We start from the raw sequence: 26,355 nt of genomic DNA on the forward strand, positions 1-26,355 counted from the left end.
TGAAGACCAAGACAGAGACTGAAGAGGAGCTTCTTACCACAGGCCATTTGGGCCCTGAATCAGGGAAACATAAACTGTGGGGACCACCACCACCAAGTAACATAACTGTAAATATGTTCAATTACCACCATATAACATATAACTGTAAATATGTCAATTACAAGATAGGACTGTACATTTTGTACAGTGTGTACATACATATATACATATCATGTAAACATTGTATATTGTGTATATAAACACAATATACATATTGTTTATATATATATATATATATATATATATATATATATATATATATATATATATATTTTATTATTTTTTTTATTTATTTTTCTCTATGCACCCATTTTTCTTTTTCCTCAGAGCACTCAACCATTTCACTGCGAGTTATACTGTGTATGACTGGTTTATTTGTCACATACATAAACTTGTGTACATACATCTACATTTAGCGCAGCAATGTTAAATGTGAGAGAATGAAAAGGGGCATTTGCTTAAACATGCTTGCGTTTCGTGCCCTCCGTAGGTTTAGTTCGTTAGCCAAGACATATTTTTACCCACTTAAACAGCTTGAAAAAATAATGGCGCTATTTACATGGTGTACTACTGATAGCAAAATGCCTGTCTCTTGCTCTATCAAAACCAATTTAATAAACAGCATTGAAGGAAACTAGCTTTCTTGTACCCCTTTGCCTTCGCACTTTATAAATGAGTAAATAACACTACTGTGAAGACTCCATTCTAAAGTTTTATTCAGTAAGAAAAGCAAAGCTAATCCGTTGACAATAGTTACTTACTGTAAAATAAGTCAAATAAACCTACTGAAATTTGTTTAATCGAAGAACAAGATATGTTTATATTAACAGATTATGAATCTCATTCTATTAAAAAAAAAACAAAAAAAAAAACAAAAAACAGCATCTAATGTTTTATATCAACCCCATCTAGTGGTCATCTGATGAAATGAAATATATATTTTTTTAATTAATTATTATTTTTTTTTTTAACTCAACCCAGATCTGGGCAATTCCTGAAAGTCTTTAAAAATGTAATAGTAGTGTCTATATGCTCCTAGGGCTCACACTTCATGATTTCTCTGACAAACACTGTGGCGTAGCAGGATGCGTCCAAGTCAAATGACAGCGTGAGGAGGGATATACGCTGAGGGCTCAAATGCTCTGTCACCTGCGGTTCCTCATGCACCTTGTAGGTGATGTTATGGGGGATAGCCAGCAAAGGGCGGTAGCTCCCGGGGGCATTGAGTTTGAGGGAGGGGATTCTGAAGCGGCTGGATCCCAGGCCATCCTGTGCCAGTCTGTCCCGATACCACTCACCAACAATGTTCTCTGGGTACTTCACAGTGTTGCCTGGCATTGGGAGAATCACCTGTGAATCATTGAGGAAAGAAAAATCACAAATGCATGAGTGATGAGCGGTTTCAGGCCTGTTTTACAATGATGTACATAGATATAGATGCATTACATATTACTATAACCATAAGGAACCAGAAAGTATTTGTTAAAATACGTTCCCTGCTCAACATTGAAGAGGTATGATGGAGTAGTGGTGAGTAATCACTGCACCTGATCCAGTGAGAACACATTGTCTCTCTCTTCTGCAGAAGTGACAACATGGACCTAGAGAACAAAAACGATGCTATAAACATGCCGCCCAGTTGAACTGCATGCCTAACCTACACATCCAGAAAAACTGCCACATTACAGACACGCCCAATCTGACAAGTGCAAACTCATTGCACGAAATACGGTGCAACAACACTGTGGGCGCCCTGGTGGAGCGCATCCGGCCTCACCTGTGGTGTGTGGGTCGCTCCCGGAGTGGGGTCGTGGCGCAGGCGCTCGGCTTGGACCAGGTCGCCCTGGACGGGCCGGGGCCCGAGGGCACGCAGTCTGTAGCTGGCGGCCTGGTTCCACAGGCGGCTGCAGTAGGCATGCAGGTAGAAGAGCCTGGTGGCGTGGGGCAGGCTGAGCCAGGCCTGCTCGCAGCCCTGGCGCCCTTTGCCATAGCGGTGTAGTGCGCGGAGCATGAGCCGCTCACGTGCCCTGCATGCGGGCATCAGTGCCAGGCTCTCCTTGGCGTTCCCTGGGGGGGGCAATTTATCGCACGCTCACTTTACTAGTTGGTTATTAGTAGCACAATGAACCAGGTGTAAAGAAGTGATTTCATAACACACTGATGGTGCTGACAGTTTTGTGCATCTACTTAACCCGTTTAACAATGCCTTAGGTCTTGTCCCTAGTATGTAACACCACCACTGAGTTTAGACTGCACTCTCAAGATTCATCTTTAAATGTGTCATGTGACCATGTCTCATTCATATCAGTTTAGCAGTTGAGTCTCTTTAGACTCGTTATTCTTCCGTCCCCATAAACTTAACATCTTGACCAAATTGGATATACCTGCTCTAGCAATCTTCTCCCTGACTAAAACAATCAGTCTTTTCTTGGATTTACACATTGCTTTGTAAGGTTTAGTAAATTAAAGCCTTTCGAGCAATACATTATTGATTCTTAAAATTAATGCTAAAAGCATTGTGAAATGCCACTACAGAAGGACAATCAGATAAGGCTCACAGTGTGTTAGGAGGTGATTCAGGTGTACTTGCCTGTGTGAAGAAAATGCCGCTTGGCTTTATTGTGGAGGTCATCACCTTCGTCTGGACTCAGGAACAACCTGACAGCAGCGTTCTGATTAACACACATACACCAGATTCAATACAAGCTGCACTGGGAATTATACATATTTATCAGATTTGTCCAAATCTACTATTCAAAGTCAGGGGGAGATTTCATATGCCAATGTTCAGTTCAGGAAGAGCAAGTCTTAAGTCCTCTCAGTCCTGGCTAACTCTGCACTGACAGCAGTTAACCTTAATATTTATGTCCTCGGAAATAGAGCTTTGGAACAGTCCTGTTGGCCAGCCCTGGAGAGCTCTGCTGCCCCTACTCCTCACTGAGACTACAGTGGTCAATAGTGTTTTAAGGAACCCCCCCGACCCAAGCTACGAACAACAAAGAGAACCAACAAAGGTGCTTTGGTTACACTATGAAAACAGGAAAAACCCCAAAAATGTTCATTTAACTAAACAAAAATGGTTTTCCTACCATGTCTTCTTTCAGAAGTGCGAGTCCCACTTGGTCAGTTTGAATGCTCTGGCCATTTCCAAACCTCTGAGGACCATAGTAATTCACAAAACCATGGGCCTGCAAGATGTATTTATTTCCACAAAAAAACCCCCAAAAAAACAAAACAGCATTTCCAGGTAAATTATGCCAAGTCATACATTTAGTGTGAGGTCAAAATCAAGTCCTCACTGAAGAATTAGATTCACCTTCACATTCTCCACAGCCTCCTTCACAAGCGTTTCTAAGTCGGTGGAACTACACTTCCCATGAGGCCTCACGTCACGGATGACCAAGTCAAAATGGTTGCCCTGTAGCCGTCCGAGCCGAAGAGGCTCAGATGCTGGAATAATGCGAGACAGTTGCATTCCTCTCCTTTCAAACTCAGGGGTCAATTCCACAAGCCTAACAAAAAGGTATATAAATGCAGAGTTACAAAGTTAAAAAAGAAAAATTGCAAAGGTTTAACACAGTTCATTTCACTAATTAATTTCTATAGACTTGAGGCAATTAGTATATATACACATGGCTCTAGCAAACATTGGAAGGCCCTCTATTCTGAATACAAACAGAAGAGTTGAAAGTGGCATACAGTAAAACCAACAGGGCTCAAAATGAACACAGTAAGGGCCAGACCTTAGTAATGGGAGAGATAAACTATAATTTTATTATTTTTGTAATAAAAAAAGATATTATTTATTATTACTGGCACAGTGTGAAAATATATACTTTAACATGAATATTCATTTTTCACAGATATGGGTTTGTTTTGTCCATTACCGCTGTGGGGAGATCTTCTTTACAGTCATGGACTGATAAGTGATGCCCTTTTTGTCTTTGGTGCCAGCATAGGAGAAATCAGAGGGAATGACTCCTAGCGCTGCCGCCATGTAGCTGATGGCTTCCAGAGTCTCTAGGTTTTCCTTCCTTAGCGTGAAAGCTTAGCAAGGAGGAGAAGACAGTGCTAAGTGCTGAAGATGAAAGAAAAACATGACATGGCAGAGTGTCCTTAGCAGTCAATTTCTGCCGATTTCTCAGAGCATCTAAGACTTGTTTTGGATTTTTAAGGCTTTTAAGTAACCAATGGCTCATAACTAACCAATGTGTAAATAGGAATCCTAGAATCTGGTGCTAAATTGGTCAATTTTAGTATTTCAGAAAAAGGTCTTGTTTCACCATTTGAAGTTCTTGTTTTGATAAAGCATAATCTAGTTCACCTCCAGAACCTAACCCTGCTTGACTATTATGGGAAATAAAATTGTGACAGGACTTCCACACATCCGCCCTCTCATACACTCTCACCTGTGTAGGTGTCCACCTGCTTTTCACAATCTGCCGCTGTCCTCTTCTTTGGCCATCTTCCTCTTTCTCTCAGCCTGACTGTAATGGCGGTCCCGTCCTGGTCTGTGAAGCTCTTTGTCTCCACCAGCTTCCCGAACCTCCTGCTCACGAAATGGTGGATGCGCGTGCGGTGCTCCTTGCTGTTATCCGTCAGGAAGGTGAACGCCAAGCCCGGAGCTTTAGCATCTATGAACCTGAAGAAGTCCTCTGCTTCCCCCTCAGAGACAAGCTCAGAGAGCTCCTTGAAGCCTGGATCCTCTCTGACCCAGATCTCTTCCTGGTTGGTGACTGTCATGAGGAATGGGAAGTTGTGCCTCACTGCCCTGTGCACATTGGCACGCTGGTGTTTGTCAGGGAAGGAGCCAAGGGACATTTCCATGTTCTTTTGCTCCCCACTACATACCAGCATTCTATTGGTAAACTGTTCTAAGGCTTCGTTTGCAGAAGAGCCCAGTATTACCCTCAGGTCAAAACAATCCTGGCTCAAAACATCATCGTCATTCAAACCGGTCATTCCAACAGCGACTTCATCTGAGGCTGTATTTTCAGGCCGGAGGTTTGCATTCAAGTTTTTGTTGAGCGAAGACCCTCTGACTTCAGTGCATGTCAAATCTGTGGGGTCATCGGGAATAAGTGGTCTATTCACAGCACGGCCATGGATGTCTATCTCAATGACCACAAAGTCTTTGGTTGAGTTTTTAATGGTGCCATGGAAACCTTCATGGTCAGTTATGAAGCACTCAAGGCTCGGCGACTCCTGTTCCATTATAGCTACAATGTGAATCTAAAAAGAGGAAACACGGCCTACATGCATTTCTGAACGGAGAAAACAGTAATTAGCTAGGAAAGCTAGCTAGCAAGTGGATTACTGCTAAAGTATGCTAACTAACCTAGCTGCAAAGTTTAACTAGACATCTGACAAAACATCATAGTACTAAAATATATTGTGGTTCAAATTCATCTGATAATAAACAGAGCATACTACTTTGCAAAAGAAAAACAACGGAAAAATTCAATGTTTATTAGCTAGCTAACTTACCCACGATGAAAGTTCCGCCCCACTTGTGGAAGACTGGTCTTTCTTAAAGGTACAGTAAATCCACTAAATCCACTATGCTAATGAAGTATACTAAACCCAACACACTATTGGGTAATCGTAGAAAAAGCATATGCACACTTCATTTACATAGACTGGGGAAGAAAGCCATAAATAAATAAATCTGTAAATAAATAAAATACAAATGTATCTGTTTCAGTACTTTGATATAAGTCATTTTTATGCATTTATAATTTTACATGTTATTGACTTATTTTTAAAAATCTGCAGATATTTATTCATATGCTGTTTTATGTCCCATATTTATTCATTCATTCATTTTTTACGTTGAGTATTCATTTAGTGAATTTCAATTTATGGTTTATGTATTTATTGCCTTATGCTTCAAACAAATAAAACAGATGACAGAAACATATGATTTCAATATTTTAATTTCCCTCTATTATACATGTTGTTTTGTTTTTTTAAAAAAAATGAAGAGTTTACATTAAACTACATTGATTTCACTTGAGCCTTCATATCACACTGGTACAGGAAAAATGTAAATAGTGATCTGCCTGTTCTCTAGATCTTTTCTCTGAACTCAAGAATTTGTAGTACCTTCCCTTCTGAGAGAGTTCAATGGTAACTTCATAAATGCTATGATGAGCTTGATCCATTGCATAAATTATGTGGAAATGAATGCTGTGGTAGATAGGCCATCCATTGCGCAACATGTGAAATATTATTTGAGACAGAGGACTCTTGATTCAAAATTTTAAACAAAATGATCCAGATGTACCAGCCTTAGAAAAATAGCATTTCTATCACTAAAGAATGTTAAAAAATAATTTTGATGCAGACGGCATCACTTATTCAGATTTCTTATAACAAAAATGGTTTCTTTAGAAAATTTCCTTATCATAGCACTCTACAGTACATATCACAAAAGCAGATTTTTAAAATGTTTTCTCCTCATCATTCGTTACACTCAACAAATCCTTCATTAAAACAACCTGATCTCACAGAAAGGCTGCATTGGCTGCCTGGCCATTATTGATTATCTCGCTTACTGATAACTCACAAGAATCATCTGGTCATCAGATTTCAACCTGAACACTAAACATGCTGATCAGTGAGGGAGATACTCAATAAGACCCAAACAAATGAGAGAAAAGAACTGACCTTTCAGTTATCCCAAGGCTTGAATAATTGCACTAAGCTAGTGTCTTAAAACTCATACTCCATTCAGTCCTACACTCCATTCGCTAAGCTTTTTCTCCAAAGGCAGGTTTTAGTATGTGGTTTTAGTATGCCAAGTAAACAGTGCAATAATGTTAATTCTGTGCGTATTGTCATTACAGATGATGTCCTCATATGCAGCTGATTGCTCTGCAGGCCTGCATCCTATGTTAGTGTTTTCCTTCGTGCATAGATATGTTTATTGAGACATGGGCTACAGGGTTTCAAGGGAGATCTTAACAACAAGGAAGATCACGCTAGGAAGATCACACCATTGTTACACTAATCGTCATCATCTGCATCCCTGGGTGCACGCATGATCCTGCGTCCTCCCCTTTTACCGGTTGGACCCTTGGGTTTAGAGAAGATTTGTTTGTGTGCGTGCTGCTTGGGGTGTAACTCTTCATACAGGTACTCACTGGTGAGTTCATCTCCATTGTCAATTTCCAGCTGTAGCAAAGGAATTAGACAACATGGAACATTTCCTAATGAAACATAGAACATCATTAAAGAAGACAAAGAAAACAAAATCCCATTAAAAAAATTTAGTAGTAGTAGTATTCCTAATATTGTACTACTACTACTACTACTACTACTAGTACTACTACTAATAATAATAGTAATAATAATAACAACAACAATAACAACATCCTAGTAGGTTCTTTCATTTGTAATGTCTTTACCTTCTTGGCAATTTCAACATGCAGGTTCTTTTCCACTGTGTTTATGAGGGGGGATTTGCAGCTGGAGTACAACATCCTCTCCCGAATGCTGCATTTGTAACCAGGCATCGAGTAGATAAACACTGCATACACAACATACACAATACATGACCAGCCTATTTGAAATGGTAAGACATCAGTTAGGTTCAGTTAGGAGTACATGTAGAGAAAGATGACTTGCTCGAGAAGGATCTTTGGACAACTGGTACTAAGCTATTTCTGTCATTTTGCATGTACGTCCTATAGTTAAACTAGTGTGGCTGGGAAATGCAGTTTTGCACTGGCACTTTATTGATACTGACATAGGATGCACAAAGCTTACAAAAAATGCAATTTTGAAGTAAAATATAGGTCTTTGAACAGCTAGCAGCATACATTGTGATAGGTGATGAGTCACAAACTGCATTTCTGTCATTTTGGGTGAATATGCTATGGTCAGTGTCACGGTACGGCCACTCCCCCCTCAAATGTGTGCATGTGCGTGCATGTCTGTGTGTCCGTATTGCCACGCCCTCTTGTGTTGTGCACCTGATCCTTGTTGCCTGTAATTGTCATGAGTGTATATACGTCTCGTGTCGTATCATCAAGGTTGTCGGTGTTTGACCCATGTTGTGTGTGTGTGTGTGTGTGTGTGTGTGTGTGTGTGTGTGTGTGTGTGTGTGTGTGTGTGTGTGTGTTGAGTTGTGCCTATGATTAAAACGTATGTTCTGTTTAACACTGCCTCGTCCCCGCTTCCTCCTTAACCCATTAAATGTCACAGTCAGTCTAGTGTGTCTGGGAAATACAGGCTTGGCTAACAGTGATTAGTTTATTATCTGTATTATCAATTCTTTATATGAATAATAAAATAATAATAAAACAATGTTTTCAGTGAAGTAAAGGAAGTTCAGGATCAAACAAAAAGAGCAGTAGAAACCTGACAGAAACAGCCGTGAGGAGAGGAGAAAGAATCAACGAACAAGTAAAGCACTATCCTCCTATAAATTCAGGAAGTTAATTACATATAGCTATAGTATATTAAAACCTCATGAAACGCAGAGGAGCTGCTGAGTTTGTCATTAGCCTGCTGAGTTTTAAGGAAAATTTGAATAAGGAGCTGGAGAATAATCTAACAGCTAACTGGTGGATGATTGGATGTAAAAGCATTGTGCAGAGTGTTGATTGTGAAGCCTCCTTAGGTATTGAGAAAGGTGCTATATAAGTGTAACTAATAATAATAATAATTCAGCTAGGAAGAATAGCCATACTGTAATCATTATCATATTACATTTGCATTGGCTTTAAATAGAGGTTGAGTGAAGAGAGACACATAGTACAGTTGTATTCAGTAATGAGAAACAAATTCACATAAACTAGGGGACTAGAAAGAGAGAGAGAGAGAGAGAACAAGAGTGTGTGTGTGTGTGTGTGTGTGTGTGTGTGTGTGTGTGTGTGTGTGTGTGTGTGTGTGTGTGTGTGTGTGTATGTGTGTGCTAGGGCTTATTATCATTTTATTTTTATTTATCTGTCATATCCATGCAATATATAGCATGTATAATTCATCTCACACAAAGAAATTCCCCAACAATATCCACACAACTGAATCACAGTGCTCCACATATTTTGATTACAAAATATTTGATTTATATAAATACTGGGCCACATTCAAATGCCATTTATCAGTATTGGATCTGTATAGAAACATTGGTATTGTGCCATCGCCATTTAATATCTATGGCCTCATTTACATGTCAGTTATGATTGGTTTTTACCATAGGCACAGGTGAATTTAGCACAGTGGTATGTTAACACCAGAGTGCTAATTATCACCATGGTAACTTCATGAATAGGCATGAAATACCACGTTGCACATTTTGTATGGTGTAGCGCAGATATAGTTTTATGAAACTGGCCCATCGCCTGTATGAATCTGCAGTGAATTTACTTTCTCTCTTTTCTCTCTCTCTCTCATATATATATATATATATATATATATATATATATATATATATATATATAAATTAGAGGATCAGTAAAATATGCATGTCTTACCCGTGGACTCCAGAAAATCTCCCTCGTGTGTGTGTTTGTAGAGAAAGAAGTGATAACGGGCCGCATCTTTAGGAATCCTTTTGGGCAGGTCCCTCACTTCTGTGGGGGTTGTGCTGGACAACTTGATGGATTCCTTGGGGAAATCTATTTCCTGTTGCACACACAAGCACACTTGGCAGTCAAATGGGCAACCCTGCCTGTAATTAATCAGTTCCATCACTATTTCTGTCATACTTCTAGTGACTGCCATCACCATTTCTGTCACAAACAGGTGCTGCTAGAGATAAATTCTGCCTAAGGTTACTTGGGTGACAGAAACCACAACTAAAGGCAAGAAAACAAACACAACATGTAGCTGTAATAACTCTAGTCCCAGATGTTCAGGGGTCCTTGTGAGAATGCAATTATTTCCAAGGATAAAATCATACAGGTAGATATGTAATAAACAGTGCAATTGGCCAGAAAGCAGGCATTACGTACAAGTTGAACATAGTTGATCCTTTTCGCTCTGAAGTGCTCCAGGGCCTCAATGGCTTCTCTCTGCATGGGGAAGGCTACACCTTGCAGAGTCTGTTGCTTCGTGTCCACATGGATCTCTGTCTGCGCCTGCAAAGGCAGCCAGCCAGACAGGCAAGCAAGCATGTGTGCGCACACACAGACACAGACACACAAACAGACACAATTATTTCGGTATCAAATGGCTCAACCCCAGTTGAGACTAATAGAGCTTACACAAAGAAAAATCCTGCAACCTAAATACAGATGACATTGATGCACTGATGATTAATTTAACTTTTATATACTGACGATAATTCGTATCACCAGGATCTGAAATTGGTTTCAGGTCTCAAAGGCCCACAGCCAGTACATTGGGTCTGTCCATGGGAAACCCAATGTCCAGGATCCCAGATACGAGATATAGATATAGCTTGGTAGAACACTTAGCCATGACACTGCAGGTTACTAGATGAACATTCTTTGGTCAGTGCCGTGACCCAGATAAAAACATTAAATCATCTAGAGATGATTTTAAAAATATGGGAGGATGTGCATAGGCTATATGCAAATATGCCATTTTACATAAGGGACCAGAAGCATCTTTGGATTTAGATACTGATTTTGGCCCTCAGTATCTGTGGGGGATTGGTTCCAGGATATTGAGGACGAACTGCACTAAATATCTCAAAGCCTCTTTGCTCTCTGCCCTTCAAATGTAGCTTAGAGCAGTATTATCTTCTTCCTGCAGCTGCTGATCTGCTTAAAGGGTTACTGCTTTGCTGCTAGTTGCATTTCAGAAACCAATAGACATCTTACATGAGCCAGTTACCCTTTTATGGCTATAGGGTAAGTAAACAGAATGTTCTGCATTTAGTCACAGGAGTCTACTCAACTGAGAGAGCATTCATTAGGCTATTTGGGGCTCAAATCTGAGCCATGTTTTTACAGTCAGTATGTGTGAAATTGGGATATCCACAAGCATGGTGCAGACGCTAGACCTAACAATCCATAACATACAGTTAGACCTAGAACAGTTCCACATTCAGTCAACACAAATATATTCAAATCAAGTGGAAATGTGCAAACAGGGGACGCTATTGAGCAAACTCGGGGAAATAGATGCGTCTACCACAGCCCATGCAAGACTACAATAAATTTAGATATTTCGAAGCTTGTAACTATTTGGACTTTGATATAATTGCACGTTTTGTGATCGGTGACTACCTCTGTAATGTCGCATAAGCCTTCTAAGGAGCCAAGAGAAAGCAGGTGGTCAAAAAACATCACATCAAACCCCACAGCTACCTCAGAAACAGGTGTTAATGCCAAAAACATGAAAATGTGAGGATAGATGGGTTCTGTGGCAATGACGAGTAAAATATCAATCTGGGCCAAGGAATAATACACTCAGCAACCACTCAGTGAAAAATCAATGCGGCGCACTCGCCAAGCGTGGTCACATGATGCACAGCAGGCACCTTTGGAATGACATAATGCCCATGTGTCCTGAACTCATAAAAAGTACATAAAATTGGTACTCTAGGTTATCTAGGTCCTATTTTGTAGTTCTGGTTGCAGTGGTACCTCATTGATGTGCCTTAGCTCCTCTTCAGCTGCAGTCAGTGGGAGTGGGGCAGCCAGGGAGACCAGGTACCTTTTATACCCGTTTAGAGATACATCATCCTGGGCACAGAGAGCTCTGTTAGTAGGTTCCCTTCTGGAGCTTATCTCCCATATTCAAAAAATTAACCAAACCAAGAATATTGACTGAGATCAGCCAAACCTTTGCAGTGCCAAAGATCTCCTCTTTTATGTGCCCACCGCCAAATTCTTTCTTCAGTGTAGCCCGAGTGGCAGCATATAGCATCTTCTGACGAACCTGAAAAGTGACATTTATTTGTGGATTTTAAAAAAAAAAACAGAGCATCCAGGAATTAACAAAAGAAAGGTGAATGGAGATGTTTTTTTTAGCATCACAAGCATAGCAAAAGCATATGCAGGAACCTTCAGGCAGCAGAGCCCAGCGTGTTTGGGACTGCTGCTATGTCAGCATCTTCCTGCTGGTGGCAAAGTACAAGCGGTTTATTGATCATCGTCAAAGTGAATTAGACTTGCAAATTCTCCACAGACATCCATCCACAACGGCCTGTTTTCTGCATTTGTGTTATGTTTTGGGGAACAAAATGAGATGTGGGAGGAAAAAAAAAACAAGGACAGTGTCATCAATGCAAAGCACCACTATGCTATAGTAGCCCTGTTGTATTTTTCTCCCAGTATCGTCACCTTGTAGAGAATTTACTGCTTGCTAGTCATGGGTGAGATACAATCAATTTCCACAAGGTGCTTTGCATATAAAAATGAATAAGCATCTAAAAATTGAAAACCTTAGAGCCGAACAGTTCTGACCAAAGTAATTCTACATTTCTAGTTTTAACAGAGGCATGGCAAGAGTACAACACTGTGTGTGGCCTTTAATGCCTTTTTAAGCACAACTCTTCCAAGGCCCATAGGAAAAGCAGCCCTTAGGAAAAAACCTTGGAGGCTGCAGCATGAGCCGCTCTACGCCCTTGTAATTACATGCTCTTAATGACCCACATGTGCTCGAGGCTTTTGAAACTCCAGGAAATAAAAAGACCACACTTTATTCATTTAAAATCAGACTACTGCTGATTGTTGCAATCTTATTATTTCCTGCTATATATTAATTTATATTTTTAATGTGCAATGTAATAACATAACATTGTATTACTATGATAAACTGATAGTGACTGTTGAATTACTTCCTTTCCAATCTATTGTACCTAGAGTCCATGCGGCTCTTTCAAACTCTGTAGTGGTGGGACATACCACTTTTGCCAGCACAGGTTTTGAATCAGGTGACTATATCCTTATCAGAGGAAAGCACAAAAAATACACCTTTGCCCTTGTGCCTAAAGTTAAGGTAACAGTACCATTTGATAAACTGTAAAACAGTGGTAGATTCTTATTGTATCTCTGATTCTGACAGTATATAGTAAGATTGGTCCGTTTAGCTCTTGTAAAGTTAAGGGATGCAATGCTTAGCATACCTTTCTCATTGCTATCTCATTGCAACTATCTCATTGCTTATTCCATTCATAAGCAGAGACTGAAAACCTGGTTTCCAAATAAACCCTGATTTGTAGCTATTACTCACAGGGGAGTGGTCTGGGGACCAGGCCAAGAAGATCCACTCGTAGCCCTGATTATTGGTGGTGTCTAGCCTGAAGAGAAGGTACGAGGGCATACCATCCTCCAAGAGAGGCAAGACGTAGCTGTCCCATTCCTGGTCCCATTTCTTGACCGCAGGTTTGAAGTCTCCCAGAACAAGCCGCTCTGAAGAACCACACAGAATGACACGCTTAAAAGCAAGGCTTTGTTACCTTATATGGACGCTAATAATAATCACCAAACCCGAAGGTACACTAGGAGGATCTTACCATTTTCAATCACTATTTTAATCAAGCGATACTCTCCGTTCCGTGCCTTCGCGAAGATGTCTTTCACTTCTGCCGTGGCTGCAGATTTAAAGCGTTAACAATAAAACAGTTTAATACTGTCAGAAAGAAAACTGACCGCTGCTGAAGAAGTGAGAAAAATTCGGACCACGAATATGACCATGAATTCTGAGGACTCGTTGTTGGGTCTTTGGACAACAAGGTTCACATTCAAGTTATGTGCTCCATGAACAGGCGACTCAGAACACCACACAAATTAACACGCTTTCTGATGCAATGGACACTGCGCATAATTAAATAGAACAGAAACAGTTTCTGAAAAGTTAACATCTGGGGACAGCTTTCACGAAGCATGTGCAGTTATAACTTGAATCCCCCAAAGCGTGCCAGATATAGTATCAGAACGAATAACTTGTTCATTATGTCGTTATCAAAAGACCTTTGAAACCTTATGGTTTCATAAAGGCTTTACCGGAGAAACGAGCTCTTGATGCACCATAGCTGACTGGTTGACTGATGGCAATTCCAATCTAGGTTCATTTCCATGCCCATATTGGCACAATGCTTAACAGATTCTTCCCTACGCCTGTCCGGTCTTGGTTATCATTTAACAAGTTTGGAAAAAATTACGGCAACAGTAACTAACTAGATTAGCTATCCTAGGTTACTGTCGCGCAGTCTGTGCATAGCAACCAGTATCCTACAACAGCAATGTGCATGACAACACAGCTTTGTCCGTGGCGGTGAAATTCATCATGAGAGCTCGTGAAAGAATTACCTTGGATACCGGTTTGATGTGACATTCTCGCTGCTTCTTTTGTGTCGGCCGGTCGAAAGCAGAAGAACACGGAAGAAGCCCGAACTACAGTACGGGGGAGGGGGCTGGCCCATTGCGCGTCATCACGTAGTCCGCACCTATCACGTTACAGTGGCACTGCACTTCATTGCGAGACGCCCCCTCTCCCCCACCAGATTCAGGTATATAGTCAACATAAAATTTATTCAGTAGATTAGGTCTACTCGTGTAACCTCCTAAGAGCAGATGAAACAAAGTTAAATATTATTAACCGCTTGAGGCATAGTCGTTCTCAGTGAACAATGTCACATATTTTGTAGGCGTAGATTAATGTGTAGGGCGTAGATTAGTCTAGGCCATGTCCAGTAAATTAGCATACGCTGTAGCTGTATATCCATGTTTTAATTATCTGAGCCCACTCATATCTTGAAGTGCAGCTACAAGAATTTCTGAAGTGCAGGGTGGGGCCGAGCGCTCCACCCTGCAGTCTGGCTATATAAATACCCTGTCAGTGTCTCCTGCTTCAACTGCATCGTTTGGCCTTTATGCATGTGTGTTTGTGTAAGTAAAAACCACAGAGTCAGGAGGAGAGGAACAATGACATAGTGGAATAGGACTAAATGTTATGGATTAGAGGTTTCTTAGATACACACCCATAATGTGTGTTTCTTAGATACATGCCCATATGTGTGAAGAACAGAGGTCAACATGGTCCCCTGTGACTTTAGAACTGGTCTTTTTTGGCTATAGTTGTATTATAGTGCATTTTTTCCCCTGTATTTTTGTTTGTTGTAGGTTTACGTATATGGTCACATAGGTGTGCATCTTATATGGACAACTTTTTGCAGCTCAGTTAGATTGGGAGAGGAAAATCAGACAGAAGGGGAAAGGAGGGTAAACATGCCTGTATTAAAGTTCTGATTCATTCTTTAGGGTCATCTGCTACTAAGAATTAGATACTATGATACTATGAATTAGATACTAAGATACTATGAATACCAAATTTAATTATGTTAGTATTAGATACCTAAAACAATGGTGCACGCACACACACACACACACACACACACACACACACACACACACACACACACTGCATTTATGCAGTATAACCATGCCAAATTCATATTATGTTTATATTACATACCCAAATTCACCATTCAGTCCAGTACATTAAATAACTGTTTATAATAATTAAAGTAAATAAATATTAAAGTTATTAGGACGCCAGAAAAAAAAGTATATATGTAAATCTATACAATATATATGTAAACCAGGAAAATCATCAGCAACATCACTGGATGTGCTGCTGCAATCATCAAGGCCAGTATACAAGGTTACCACTAGATGTTGCCATTTTCCAAGCTATTTAATGTGCACTTTACTCTTGGCTTGCGTTGACCAAAGTGCGAGTAGTGTCTGTTAACAAAGAAAAACACCTCTACACCTTAAAAAAGCTACCTATAATATAGACATTAATGATCTCTTCCTAATGTTTACTCTGTATTATAACTACCTTTTATAGCTCTATATTACAGAGCTATCTAAAAAACTAATGTTTACTCTTTTGTGGGTGTTCCTGACTACAGTGTTATTTCATGGGCTGGGCAGAAGAATAGGTGTGTGTTTCCAATTTAAAATAGCAGTTGGGTGTTCGACAGTGAATTACATAAAAAGTAAACAAAAGTGTTTCTTTACACCAACTCCCCCCCCCCCCCCCCACACACACACAAAAGTAGCCCTAGAGCAAAACCTTTCCCTAATGAGATAATAAATGTACCAAGGCTGACATCAGATGTTCTTCTAGGAGAGGCCATATCAAAAAATGCATAAGTGGCTATAACTGAAACACTACCTCACATCCCCTGTCAGAGGAGACGGAAAATGAGTGTGTGACGGAGCAAACAGAGACGGAAACAAAACTTGTGTGTGTACATGCTTCAGCTGTTAACCAGAAATAGAAATGTATTGTTACAACGTTTTTAAAATCACATGTAAGAACAGTCGCAGCTCTATAATATTAACATGGATTAGACTGGATGTTTTTTAAATGTCAAGTGTAGGTCACGTAACATATTCAAATAAAACATATTCGAAAACTCATACATGTCCTTTCATTTTACAATAATCCAGTTTAAATGCTCTACCGAAGTGAAATAATCTTTTTATTAAATGCCTAAAAAGGGTGCGAGTGACGCATAAAATGGATGACTGCCTCTTGGTTTTATCGCTGCGGAAAAGCTTTGCGTATGCTCGCGTCCATCTGTCACCGCTTTTGCGCTGGACTTGCTTTAGGACCAGCTGTCTGGAAGTGCGCGAGCGCAGCGCACGGACACAGCTCATATCCTGATTGTCAGATGGACGTCTCGGACTTTTGCCCTTCGTAATCCCTTGACCTTTATGGCGACACCGGGGCGTTTGTTGACGCTACATGCAGTGACATATTTTATCGCTTCGGTGGGCGGATGCGAAAACGATTAGAAGGATCTCTTGAACGTCCAGTATAAAGGGGAATTGGTTTCTATGAGCAAAGCGCCAACTCTAGCGGCAACTCTGTAAAACTGCTCAAATACACAAAAAGGTGTTTATGTTTACGTATGTATTCCGATGGGAACGCGGACCCGAATCACGATCACGAGCCCAGTAAAATATATCCAGCACAATATGCTGCACGAGTACATAGTAGCTGATTATTTGAACGACACACAGCATGGTCCACTCGTAGGAGCTGTCTTGAGCTCGATACCTCTCCCCGCTGCACACTTTATCTTTTTCATTACACTTTTCCTTTATCTCTTTGTTGATCTGTTGCAATCAAATACATGTTCCATCAGACCATCCCGTGGCTGAAGGGCAGGTTATTATTCCTCTTTTCTATCATTGCTCCCTGGCCTCCAGAATGATACTTTGTAGTTTCTTCCTCTATTTATTGCGGTCTGTCTTGCATATCTAGAACAGAAGGACTCCTTTTACACTATCATTATCAAAAGTCGCATCAATTAAAAACGCCTTTTTGTTCTCTGTTCTTAACCACACTGCGGAGGTGGCCGTCAGCCAGTGTGAAGCGCACTCCGCTGATGCACTGTGATGTGTTGACACGTGAAGCACTAGTAGTGAGGCTAGCTTTGCTTGACTCCACTCCCGGCAGCACTGATGTAGCCATGAATCAAGAAGAGTTGGAGGAGGCTGAAAAAGAAGGTTCTGCGGTCCTTGTTATTACATTCATATATTACAGCACCTTCTATAGCACCAGTGACAGGGGCACATGTTTAGTTCCAAACTCAGAAGGAGGGATTTTTATTTTTTATTTTTTTGTTGTTTTTGTTTTTGTGTGGAAGGGGCAGGGGATGTGGATGTGCAACCACCTCATCTGTTACACTGGTCACCATGGCACCAGAACCATTCATCACAATAGAGGGAGGGGCCATCTGACAGATATCTGAGTAATAGAGAGGGGCTCAGGAGAGGAGACCACCTGACACAGGTTCAATAACTTGTAATATAGTGTTGAAGTGTGGAGTGTGCTCATGTGTGAATGGGGGGGGGGGGGGGGGGGGGGTTCATGCCTTTCCTGATACACTACCTAACAACTACATAACTAATATCATATTTCATAAGGCAGCTCACAGAAATTACATCTCATTGTGCCTTGCTGCATTCTATGCTATTGTAATGGCAGATGGCTTGCATAATGATTTAAATTGGTAAAGAGCAATCTAATTAGGTAGAGCATATTCGTTTAGCATCTGACTGACTATCCTGCTAACAATACTGTGTGACCTACTGTCGAGTCAGTACACTATTAATCAGCACTGGGGTTTTATGGCAAAGTGTGGCCAATATCATTATCACCTTTTTGTCTTTTTGCTGACAGGGCTGTTTTAGCTTAGTGTGTAAATAATGGCTAAAACAAATGATACATCAGCAGATGTCATCAGATGTTGTTAATATTGGTCCTAATGTCTTTAGAAGAGGGAAGGAAAGTAAACAAAAGACACAGTAGTCATAACTGTGAGCTATTCATGGATTATATGTTAACACAGGTTGTATGTAAACATAAATGACTCTTCAGTTCTATGTTATCTGAGCTTTCATCTTACACGGACCACACAGGATGATCAATCACTTCAACTTGTTTCCTGAGCTCTCTCTCTCTCTCTCTCTCTCTCTCTCTCTCTCTCTCTCTCTCTCTCTCTTTCTCTTTCTCTCCCTCCACATTAGATGGTTCAGGGTTCCCTACCACAAAGAACAGATACCGTATCTCCTATTTACAGGGTGAAATATTCTATTGTGGAACTATTTTCTACCTTGGTCAGCACTATAGAGCACTGATGGTGATGGGGCCCAGTGCACTTCAGAATTCCCATTTAGACTGTTCTCGGAGTGCCGCTTTCTGCATAAATCATGCTCTAATCCCTCACACACATTTAATTAACATCACCCCATTTACACACAGCCCATTCATCACCAACTGTTTCTGCTCTCTCTCTCTCTCTCTCTCTCTCTCTCTCTCTCTCTCTCTCTCTCTCTCTCTCTCTCTCTCTCTCTCTCTCTCTCTATCTATCTCTCTCTCTCTCTCTCTCTTTCTCTCTCTCTGTGTGTGTGTGTGTGTGTGTGTGTGTGTGTGTTTGCTTGGGGTGGTATGTCATGGTAGCACTGAGGGATGTAGGCCTACATGTGAAGTGATGTATGATCGCTGGTGTTGGGGAATGATGTATGTGTGTGTGTATAACTGCAAAAGAGCTGTAAGAGCTATTAGAAGTAAGAGCTATTAGAAGCCTGTTATCAGGAATGCAACTGTTTATGGTGCCAGATTCTCTCTGTTTTTCATTGCTTTATTAATCTCTGCTTGCTTTATTCTTGATCCTCTCAATTTTTTCCCAGTATCCTGTACTGCTTTTTCTTAGATTCCAGTAAGTGCTTGCTCAGGTTTTAACCAGGCTTGTTGTAATTACAACACTTAATGCGGGTCCATGAAACCACAGAAGCTATTTAGCCTTTTCATTGTAATCACTCCAGAGAAATGACACTATAATGATTATGCAAACTAGTTGCTGTTTCTTTAATAGTGCTATAATTTATGTGGGGGTTTTTTTATCTGTAGCTAGGACTCCTTCAAGTATCATTTCAAAGACTCCGTGTGTATCATATCTAATCAGGCCGACGTATTCTTGCTCTGAGCATTGTGTATTCTGGGCCTGGGCTTTCATGCACACTCACTGGCTTTTAGGAAATGGAGCGCTAATGAAGACCTCGGGGGGTCTGAGTGATATGGGGCACCATCCAAGCGCCCTCCGCTCTGTCCGGCAGGAGGGGGGAGGAAGAACTGCTGAGAAACGATTAGAGGCCCAGGAACGTAACCCAAAACCACATTAATGGAGATTATACAAGGAGGCCTGTGGGCATATAGGGAGCTGACAGAGATATTGAGCTTGTCCTCTGCACAAGACTGGGGGGAGGTGGTGGACGGTTAATAAATGAATGCGACTGCCAGCCGTGACAGTTTTATATTCCTGAATAAAGAGCTCTGTGGAGAGAGCTGGGGGTACCATGCTAGGGGGGGGGGGCCACAGGGAGGTTTAATAAGGGCCTGTCTATAATCCGTACTGCAAACATCTGGATGGGATTTCAGACCAGAGAGCACTGCTCAGCTGCCATTTCAGACCTGCTGCAGACCTTTGGGTACTCGCTGGGGCCAGTCCAGTGGAATGTTTTGGTGTTTTGGAACAGGAATAAAGAGTGCCTCCATTACGGCTCTTCGACCGCTGAAGCATCTCGCCGGCAGACACGACCTAGTTCTGGGTGTGTATTATTTGTCCTGTAGACAAGTGGAACTCCCACAGCCTGCAGAGGTTTATGAATGATATATCAGGAAGTAGGAACTGATTTAATCACAAACAGATATTGGTGGTGCACTAAGTTCAGAGCCAACAGTCTCCTTGGATTGCTGAGGATGCTTTTATTGCATTAGTATGGTTATGCATCCCTTCAGTGTTTCACTAGAACAGATGATTTGACTCTAAATGAATAATATGCACCTGATGTCACGGATGCTCACTGGGGTGACATATCTGAATTATTTGAACAGAAACAGATGAGAATAGAAGTACTTATGTATTGCAGCAGGTGTTATTTGATACGTAAAAACACAAAAACTTTTATTCCACACATTAACATATTAATACTGTCATCCTATCTCAGACTGAGACAAAACTCCCTGGAGGTTTATAACCACCATTTTTAAGCTAAAAATAGACTGCAGAAGAGCTAAAAGGCAATGGAGACACATAAATCTTTCACCATCTATAAAAATAATTTTAAAATGCTCAGTAATGAAATAAGGTTTGCCTGGAAATCTTTCTTCTCAGACTTAACTATCAGTCACAAAGTCAAATCCCCCCACCATGGATATATTGATTAATTCTCTCCTTTCACATCTTGGCTGAATTATTTTTCAGCTAATAAACCTAATCAGTATGCCACATGTCACAGTTGGCCGTTCATCTGCCGGAGAGGACACACCCACTTTAGACAGGGACCATCCTACACCCCTACCTCGTTCCCAATCACCAGAGTTTTAATCAAGTACAACTGTTCATACTTATCTTTGTTTAAACCTACAGGTCTCTGGAGAAGGCGCTGCACATTAGCGGTATAAGCCAGACGGAATACTCATCCTGTGTATCGCTTCCCCAGATCCTCAAATTTAGGATACTTGTTTTGTTGTGAATTTGTTTAAGATCATGAAAAATAAAGAGCTTTTTAGCTCAAATTTGCCTCTAGTTTCCTCTGTGTTATCGCTACTGTCACACCACATTCTATCATACAAAAAAAAAAGGAAATACCGGCTACGCAGTTTGTCAGCTATTGAACAGCTAAAAACAAAACACTCTAAATGTTGTCATATCATATTCCACTCTTTTTGTTAAATAAGCAGCCATTAATTTAAATTATCTTAATTATGATTTAGATTAAAATGTAAATTTCAATAAAGCTTAATAAAACCCTAACCCTAATATTTAATATATGTTCAGGTACTTGACAGAGGACTTGTAGGGTCAAGATACATTACTCACATCACTCCTCAGGTGAGCCTCGAGACCATTGGGGAGCATATTGATCAAACGGCATTCTACCTCATATCATTCCCTGCTCACTCTATCATGCTGGGTTTAAAATGGCTGTGTCACCATAACCTTGCTAAGGACAATGTCTTTGCGAAGGACAATGTTTTTCACATTGGAGGGTGTATCTCCAGGCGACTTCCATAGAAAGCCCGGAAGCTGATAAGCAGGTCACCATTCCCCAAGAGTACGAGGACCTGGCACAAGTGTTCAGTACCACCAAGGCCACACAGCTCCCCCAACTGAGCCCCAAGCTCCCCCCATTGTGACTGGGATTGTGCCATTCCTCTTAAGGAAGGGGTAGTACCTCCCAGAAGTCGAGTCTATCCTCTCTCCCAGGAGGAGCGAGTGATGGGACAGTATGTAAAAGAGGCCCTGGAACAGGGTTATATCCGTCCCTCTACGTCTCCGGCCTCAGCCAGCATTTTCTGTTCTGTTTAGAGCCTGTCCTTCCTTCCTCTTGTTTCCTGGCATCGCTAAGCTGGGAGATCGACAAACAAATAGAAGCGGCTAACCCTCATCCACAATGTCTACCCAATCACCTGTACGTGCCACCCAAACTTGACTCCCTCATCACGTGGGCACATACCTCAATGGGAACTGGCCATCTGGGGTCTACACGTACCGTCCAGTTGCTAGGTGTATGCTACTGGTGGCCAGCCCTGAACAGGGACGTGGTGAGGTTCGTAGGTTCATGTGCAGATTGCGCACGTAGCAAAATGCCGTATACTCCTCCCGCAAGTATGCTGCTCCCCTTGCCTACCCCGCTGTGTCCGTGGTCTCATCTTGTGATGGACTTTATTACAGATTTACCTGCATCTGAGGGTAATACAATGATCCTCACAAAAGTAGATAGATTTTCGAAGATCGTCCGATTTGTTCCCTTGGTAGATCTATCCACGGCTTTGGCAATGACGGATTTACTCTTTCATAATGTCTTTAGACAGTTTGGCCTACCTGAGGACATCGTTTCCGACAAGGGATCACAGTTTACGTTGCAGGTGTGGAAGGAACTACTGGGGAAGCTGAAAATCACAGTTAGCCTGATATCTGGCTACCACCCCAGGCCAACGGTCAGGTGGAAAGAGCTAACCAGAATTCGGGTAAGTTCATCCGACCGTATAGCCAACAACACCCAGAAACGTGGAGTGCTTACCTCTCCTGGGCAGAATATGCACAGAATTCTCTGCGTCATACAGGAACTGGACTAACCCCATTTGAGTGTGTGCTAGGATATCAACCTCCACCCTACTCTTGGATCCCCTACCTTGGATCAGCCTGAGGTGGAACAGTGGTGGCAACGCAGACAGCGAGTATGGGAAAAGACACACCAGCAGCTGCGCAAGGCGGTCGCTGCTTACATGTGAAAAGCTGATAGAAGACGTGGGGAGACTCCTCAGTATGTGATTGGGCAAAAGGTGTGGGTAGCCACAAAGGACGGCTGAGCAGGCCCTACTGGAATGCTAGCCGCGAAGTACAAATGTCCTTATGCCATCACAGGGAAAGTCAACAACATCACATACAAGGTCAGTCTTCCAGGAAGCTGTTGGACATCCTGGGCGTTTCATGTGTCAACCCTGAAGCCGGTGGTGGAGAGTCCCCTTGCGGAGGAGGCAAGCAATTGCAATACCTTGTGGACTGGGAGGGGTACGGTCCAGAGAAACACAGCTGGATACCGGCCTTCCAGGTGTAAGACCCTGACCTCACCACCTCTTTCCACAGGGGAAACCTGTGGAGACTGGCTCTGCAGCGGCTGGGTCGGCAGCACTCTAGGAGGCTGGTGGGGTCTTCAGGTGGGGGTTCTGTCACGGTTGGCCGGTCATCCGCCAGAGAGGACCGTCCTACACCCCTACCTCGTGCCCAATCACCAGAGTTTTAATCAATTACACCTGTTCATACTTATCTTTGTTATTTAAACCTGCAGGTCTCTGGAGAAGGCGGTCTAAGCCAGATGGAATACTCATCCCGTGCATTGCTTCCCCAGATGCTCAAATTAAGGATATTTGTTTTGTTGTGGATTTGTTTAAGATCATGAAAAATGAAGAGCTCTTTAGCTCAAACTTGCCTCTCATTTCCTCTGTGTTATCGCTACTGTCACACCACATTCTATGATACAAAAAAAGGAAATACCAGCTACACAGTTTGTCAGCTATTGAACAGCTAAAAACAAAACACTCTAAATGTTGTCATATCATATTCCACTCTTTTTGTTAAATAATCGAGCAGCCATAAGAGCAACCATAGCAAGTGATAGCTCCCAAAGGATCAGATACTCACATTACAGCAATAAAAAAAAGAAATACCGGCTACACAGTTTGTCAGCTATTGAAAACAGCTAAAAACAAAACACTCTAAATGTTCTCATATCATATTCCACTCTTTTTGTTAAATAATCGAACAGCCATTAATTTAAATTATCTTAATTATGATTTAGATTAAAATGTAAATCTCAATAAAGCTTAATAAAATATTTCCATATGGTTCAGTGTGGTTTCAGAATATTATAGCTTTAAACTCACTATAGATATATCTGTCAATAGTACTTGATCCTTACAGTTATATAATCTCACTGTTTAACGGCATAAATGCCATTAAACAGTGGATGTCTCATTATGTCCTGCAACTTGATAAAATCCTTGTTTATTTATACTATTTGCCAGGGAAGAATGTTCTGTAAAAATCTAAGTAGTTTTTGACAGTGACCTCTGTTTCAAGAAGCACATTAGTAATGCCTAAAAAATTGCATACTATTACCTTCATAATATCTCTAAGGCCCACTACAGTCTCTAAGATGCTGACATTGAAAAATCTATACATGCTTTTATGTCAGCAGACTGGATTACTGCAATGCTTTCTTATCTGGCTAACTCAAGAGCTCTATTACGGATGTATGGTGTGTTCAGAATGCTGTGGCAGAATCTACACATGTACAATGAGATGCTCTACACTTTACACATGCTCTGATATTCATCCATTGGCTACCTATATCTTGTAGAGTTGGTTTAAATCTTAGATTATTATTTTAATGGTCGTTATGGTCCTAAACTACCTCAGCAAAGTAATTACAAGGATAGATCTCCCAGCTCATCAAATAGCAATTTGCTGGTTATCCCTAAACCCAGATGTGAGAAATATCAAATTTGATTTGCTATGATTTGTCTTAATTGTCCTTATTTTTCTTATCTTTGATGTATTTTAATCCCTTTATTTGCTCTGAATGGGACTTCATAATGTTTTTTTAAAAAGTGCTATCTAAATAAAATATATTATGAATGGTATTCTTATTACTATTAATGTTTTTGTAAATGTATCACTCATAGGCAAATAAAATTTAATATAAAATGTCACTTGTAGAAAAGAAAAATGTATGTGTGTGTGTGTGTATGTCAGGTGTCTCTTGTGTTATAGTATATAGTATACCATGAACCAGATGCTCACTGCTGATGTATTACAGAGTGTGTGTGGCTATATGGGAATTGATTCTAGTTGAACATGGGAATCTATGGCTGCATGCCATATGTAACAAAAACCTTGTAAATCCTTCTAAAGCTTTACAGTACTTATGTGGCTAATTAAAAGCAGGTGAAAATTGCAAATTAGCCTATAGCATACCATTAGGAATTCTCTCTCCGAACTACATGCTTCTTACATCCAGCCTCCTTGAAACCCCACCAATACTCAAAATGTGTGAAATCTCACGAAAAGAAAAACACTGTACCATAAACACCAAGGTCACTAGGATCTTAGAGCTTTAATATGTATGGGGTACATTCAGGGATTTACAAGCAGGAGTATTAAGAGAGATTATAGATCAAAGACAAAGCAGACCTCAAAGCCTTGGAGAAACCTGGAGGAAAGACAAACACACACACACACACACACACACACACACACACACACACAGAAAAAGAGGAAGGTGATGTTGAAGGGACTAACTTTCCCCATCAGCCATCGCTGGCTCATTATAGCTCCAACTCCATGAATAAAAGAGTGTCTCTGTATAATCCTGGATGAACGGCTCAAGTCCTTCCACTCCTGTGTTCATGCAGACTTAATTTAGAACAAGATTTCAAAATGTTTAGGGCTCATTTTGCCCATTTAGAGAGGTGCCACAGAGAAGATTTGTGACTGTGAAAGAAGTGTTGAATGGCACCGATTCCTGAGTGCTGAGTTTTGTATGCTGGAGCGCAGTCACACAGAGGCTAAAATGAAGAGTGTTAATATCACAGTTCAAAGGGAATCCAAAACAGATCAGTAACAGGTAAAACAGCAAACGAATCAGATTAGGGATAGGCGAAAGGGCAAAAATAGAGATAACAGGCATAGGTCCAAAAACACACAAGAAGGAAGTACAAAGGGAAAACAGTGTAGAAACACTAGCCAATGGCTAAGCAAGATTTACAAAGACAAACAGGGACAGAAAATATACATTTACAGATAGAGAATATGGGATAAACTAGACACAAATGTGACTAATAATCGGGGGATTGGGAATAGATAAGAGGATTCTGGGGAATGTAGTTTAATGGAGGCAGCCTGGAAGCTGAAGGCATGACACTATGGATAGTGTCATAGCAACAGCTTACAGTGACCAAATGGGAACAAAATATATTAAACGGGAAATGATGCAACTTTTTCACATCTGGACACTACACACAACACACACACACACACACACACACACACACACACACACACACACATAGTAATAAAAATAAAAGTAGTAGTAATCATAGTTATAGTAATATCAAAGGGTGGACACTTTGAAGAATCACACCTGTAATTTAATTGTTTTGAAAACAAATAACACATGTTATTCTTCAAAGTAGTGTTGCACACTCTTGGTGTTCTCTTAACCAGCTTCATGAGGCAGCCACCTATTATGCTTTTCTATTGGTCTTAATGAAATTCTCACATACGCTGATTATCATCATCACTACTAC

At 40.9% G+C, this 26,355-nt stretch overlaps 2 protein-coding genes across 4 annotated transcripts; both read right to left on the reverse strand.

The window, feature by feature from the left end:
• Positions 1-539: 539 nt before the first annotated feature.
• pus7l (pseudouridine synthase 7 like) lies at positions 540-5,576 on the reverse strand. Of its 3 annotated transcripts, none has more exons than XM_027011120.2 (9): positions 5,527-5,576; positions 4,449-5,271; positions 3,927-4,086; positions 3,356-3,551; positions 3,129-3,194; positions 2,630-2,711; positions 1,817-2,106; positions 1,587-1,640; positions 540-1,389 (listed from the first exon to the last, which is right to left on the reverse strand). In XM_027011120.2, the coding sequence occupies exons 2-9, from the start codon at positions 5,251-5,253 to the stop codon at positions 1,075-1,077; spliced, it is 1,968 nt and encodes a 655-aa protein (XP_026866921.2). In that variant the 5' UTR covers positions 5,254-5,271; positions 5,527-5,576; the 3' UTR covers positions 540-1,074. The 3 variants fall into 3 exon arrangements, with proteins under 3 accessions (XP_026866921.2, XP_035379505.1, XP_026866920.2); XM_035523612.1 differs by having other exon boundaries at positions 3,129-3,227; XM_027011119.2 differs by having other exon boundaries at positions 3,129-3,227; positions 4,449-5,303; positions 5,527-5,544.
• A 381-nt stretch (positions 5,577-5,957) lies between these two features.
• On the reverse strand, positions 5,958-14,349 carry twf1b (twinfilin actin-binding protein 1b). Its single transcript, XM_035523613.1, has 9 exons — positions 14,271-14,349; positions 13,475-13,552; positions 13,192-13,370; positions 11,800-11,895; positions 11,601-11,699; positions 9,999-10,124; positions 9,519-9,669; positions 7,449-7,570; positions 5,958-7,215 (listed from the first exon to the last, which is right to left on the reverse strand). The coding sequence occupies exons 1-9, from the start codon at positions 14,293-14,295 to the stop codon at positions 7,048-7,050; spliced, it is 1,044 nt and encodes a 347-aa protein (XP_035379506.1). The 5' UTR covers positions 14,296-14,349; the 3' UTR covers positions 5,958-7,047.
• Positions 14,350-26,355: the final 12,006 nt, after the last annotated feature.

This window comes from Electrophorus electricus, chromosome 2, assembly GCF_013358815.1.
Source record: "Electrophorus electricus isolate fEleEle1 chromosome 2, fEleEle1.pri, whole genome shotgun sequence".
NCBI classification, from domain to species: domain Eukaryota; kingdom Metazoa; phylum Chordata; class Actinopteri; order Gymnotiformes; family Gymnotidae; genus Electrophorus; species Electrophorus electricus.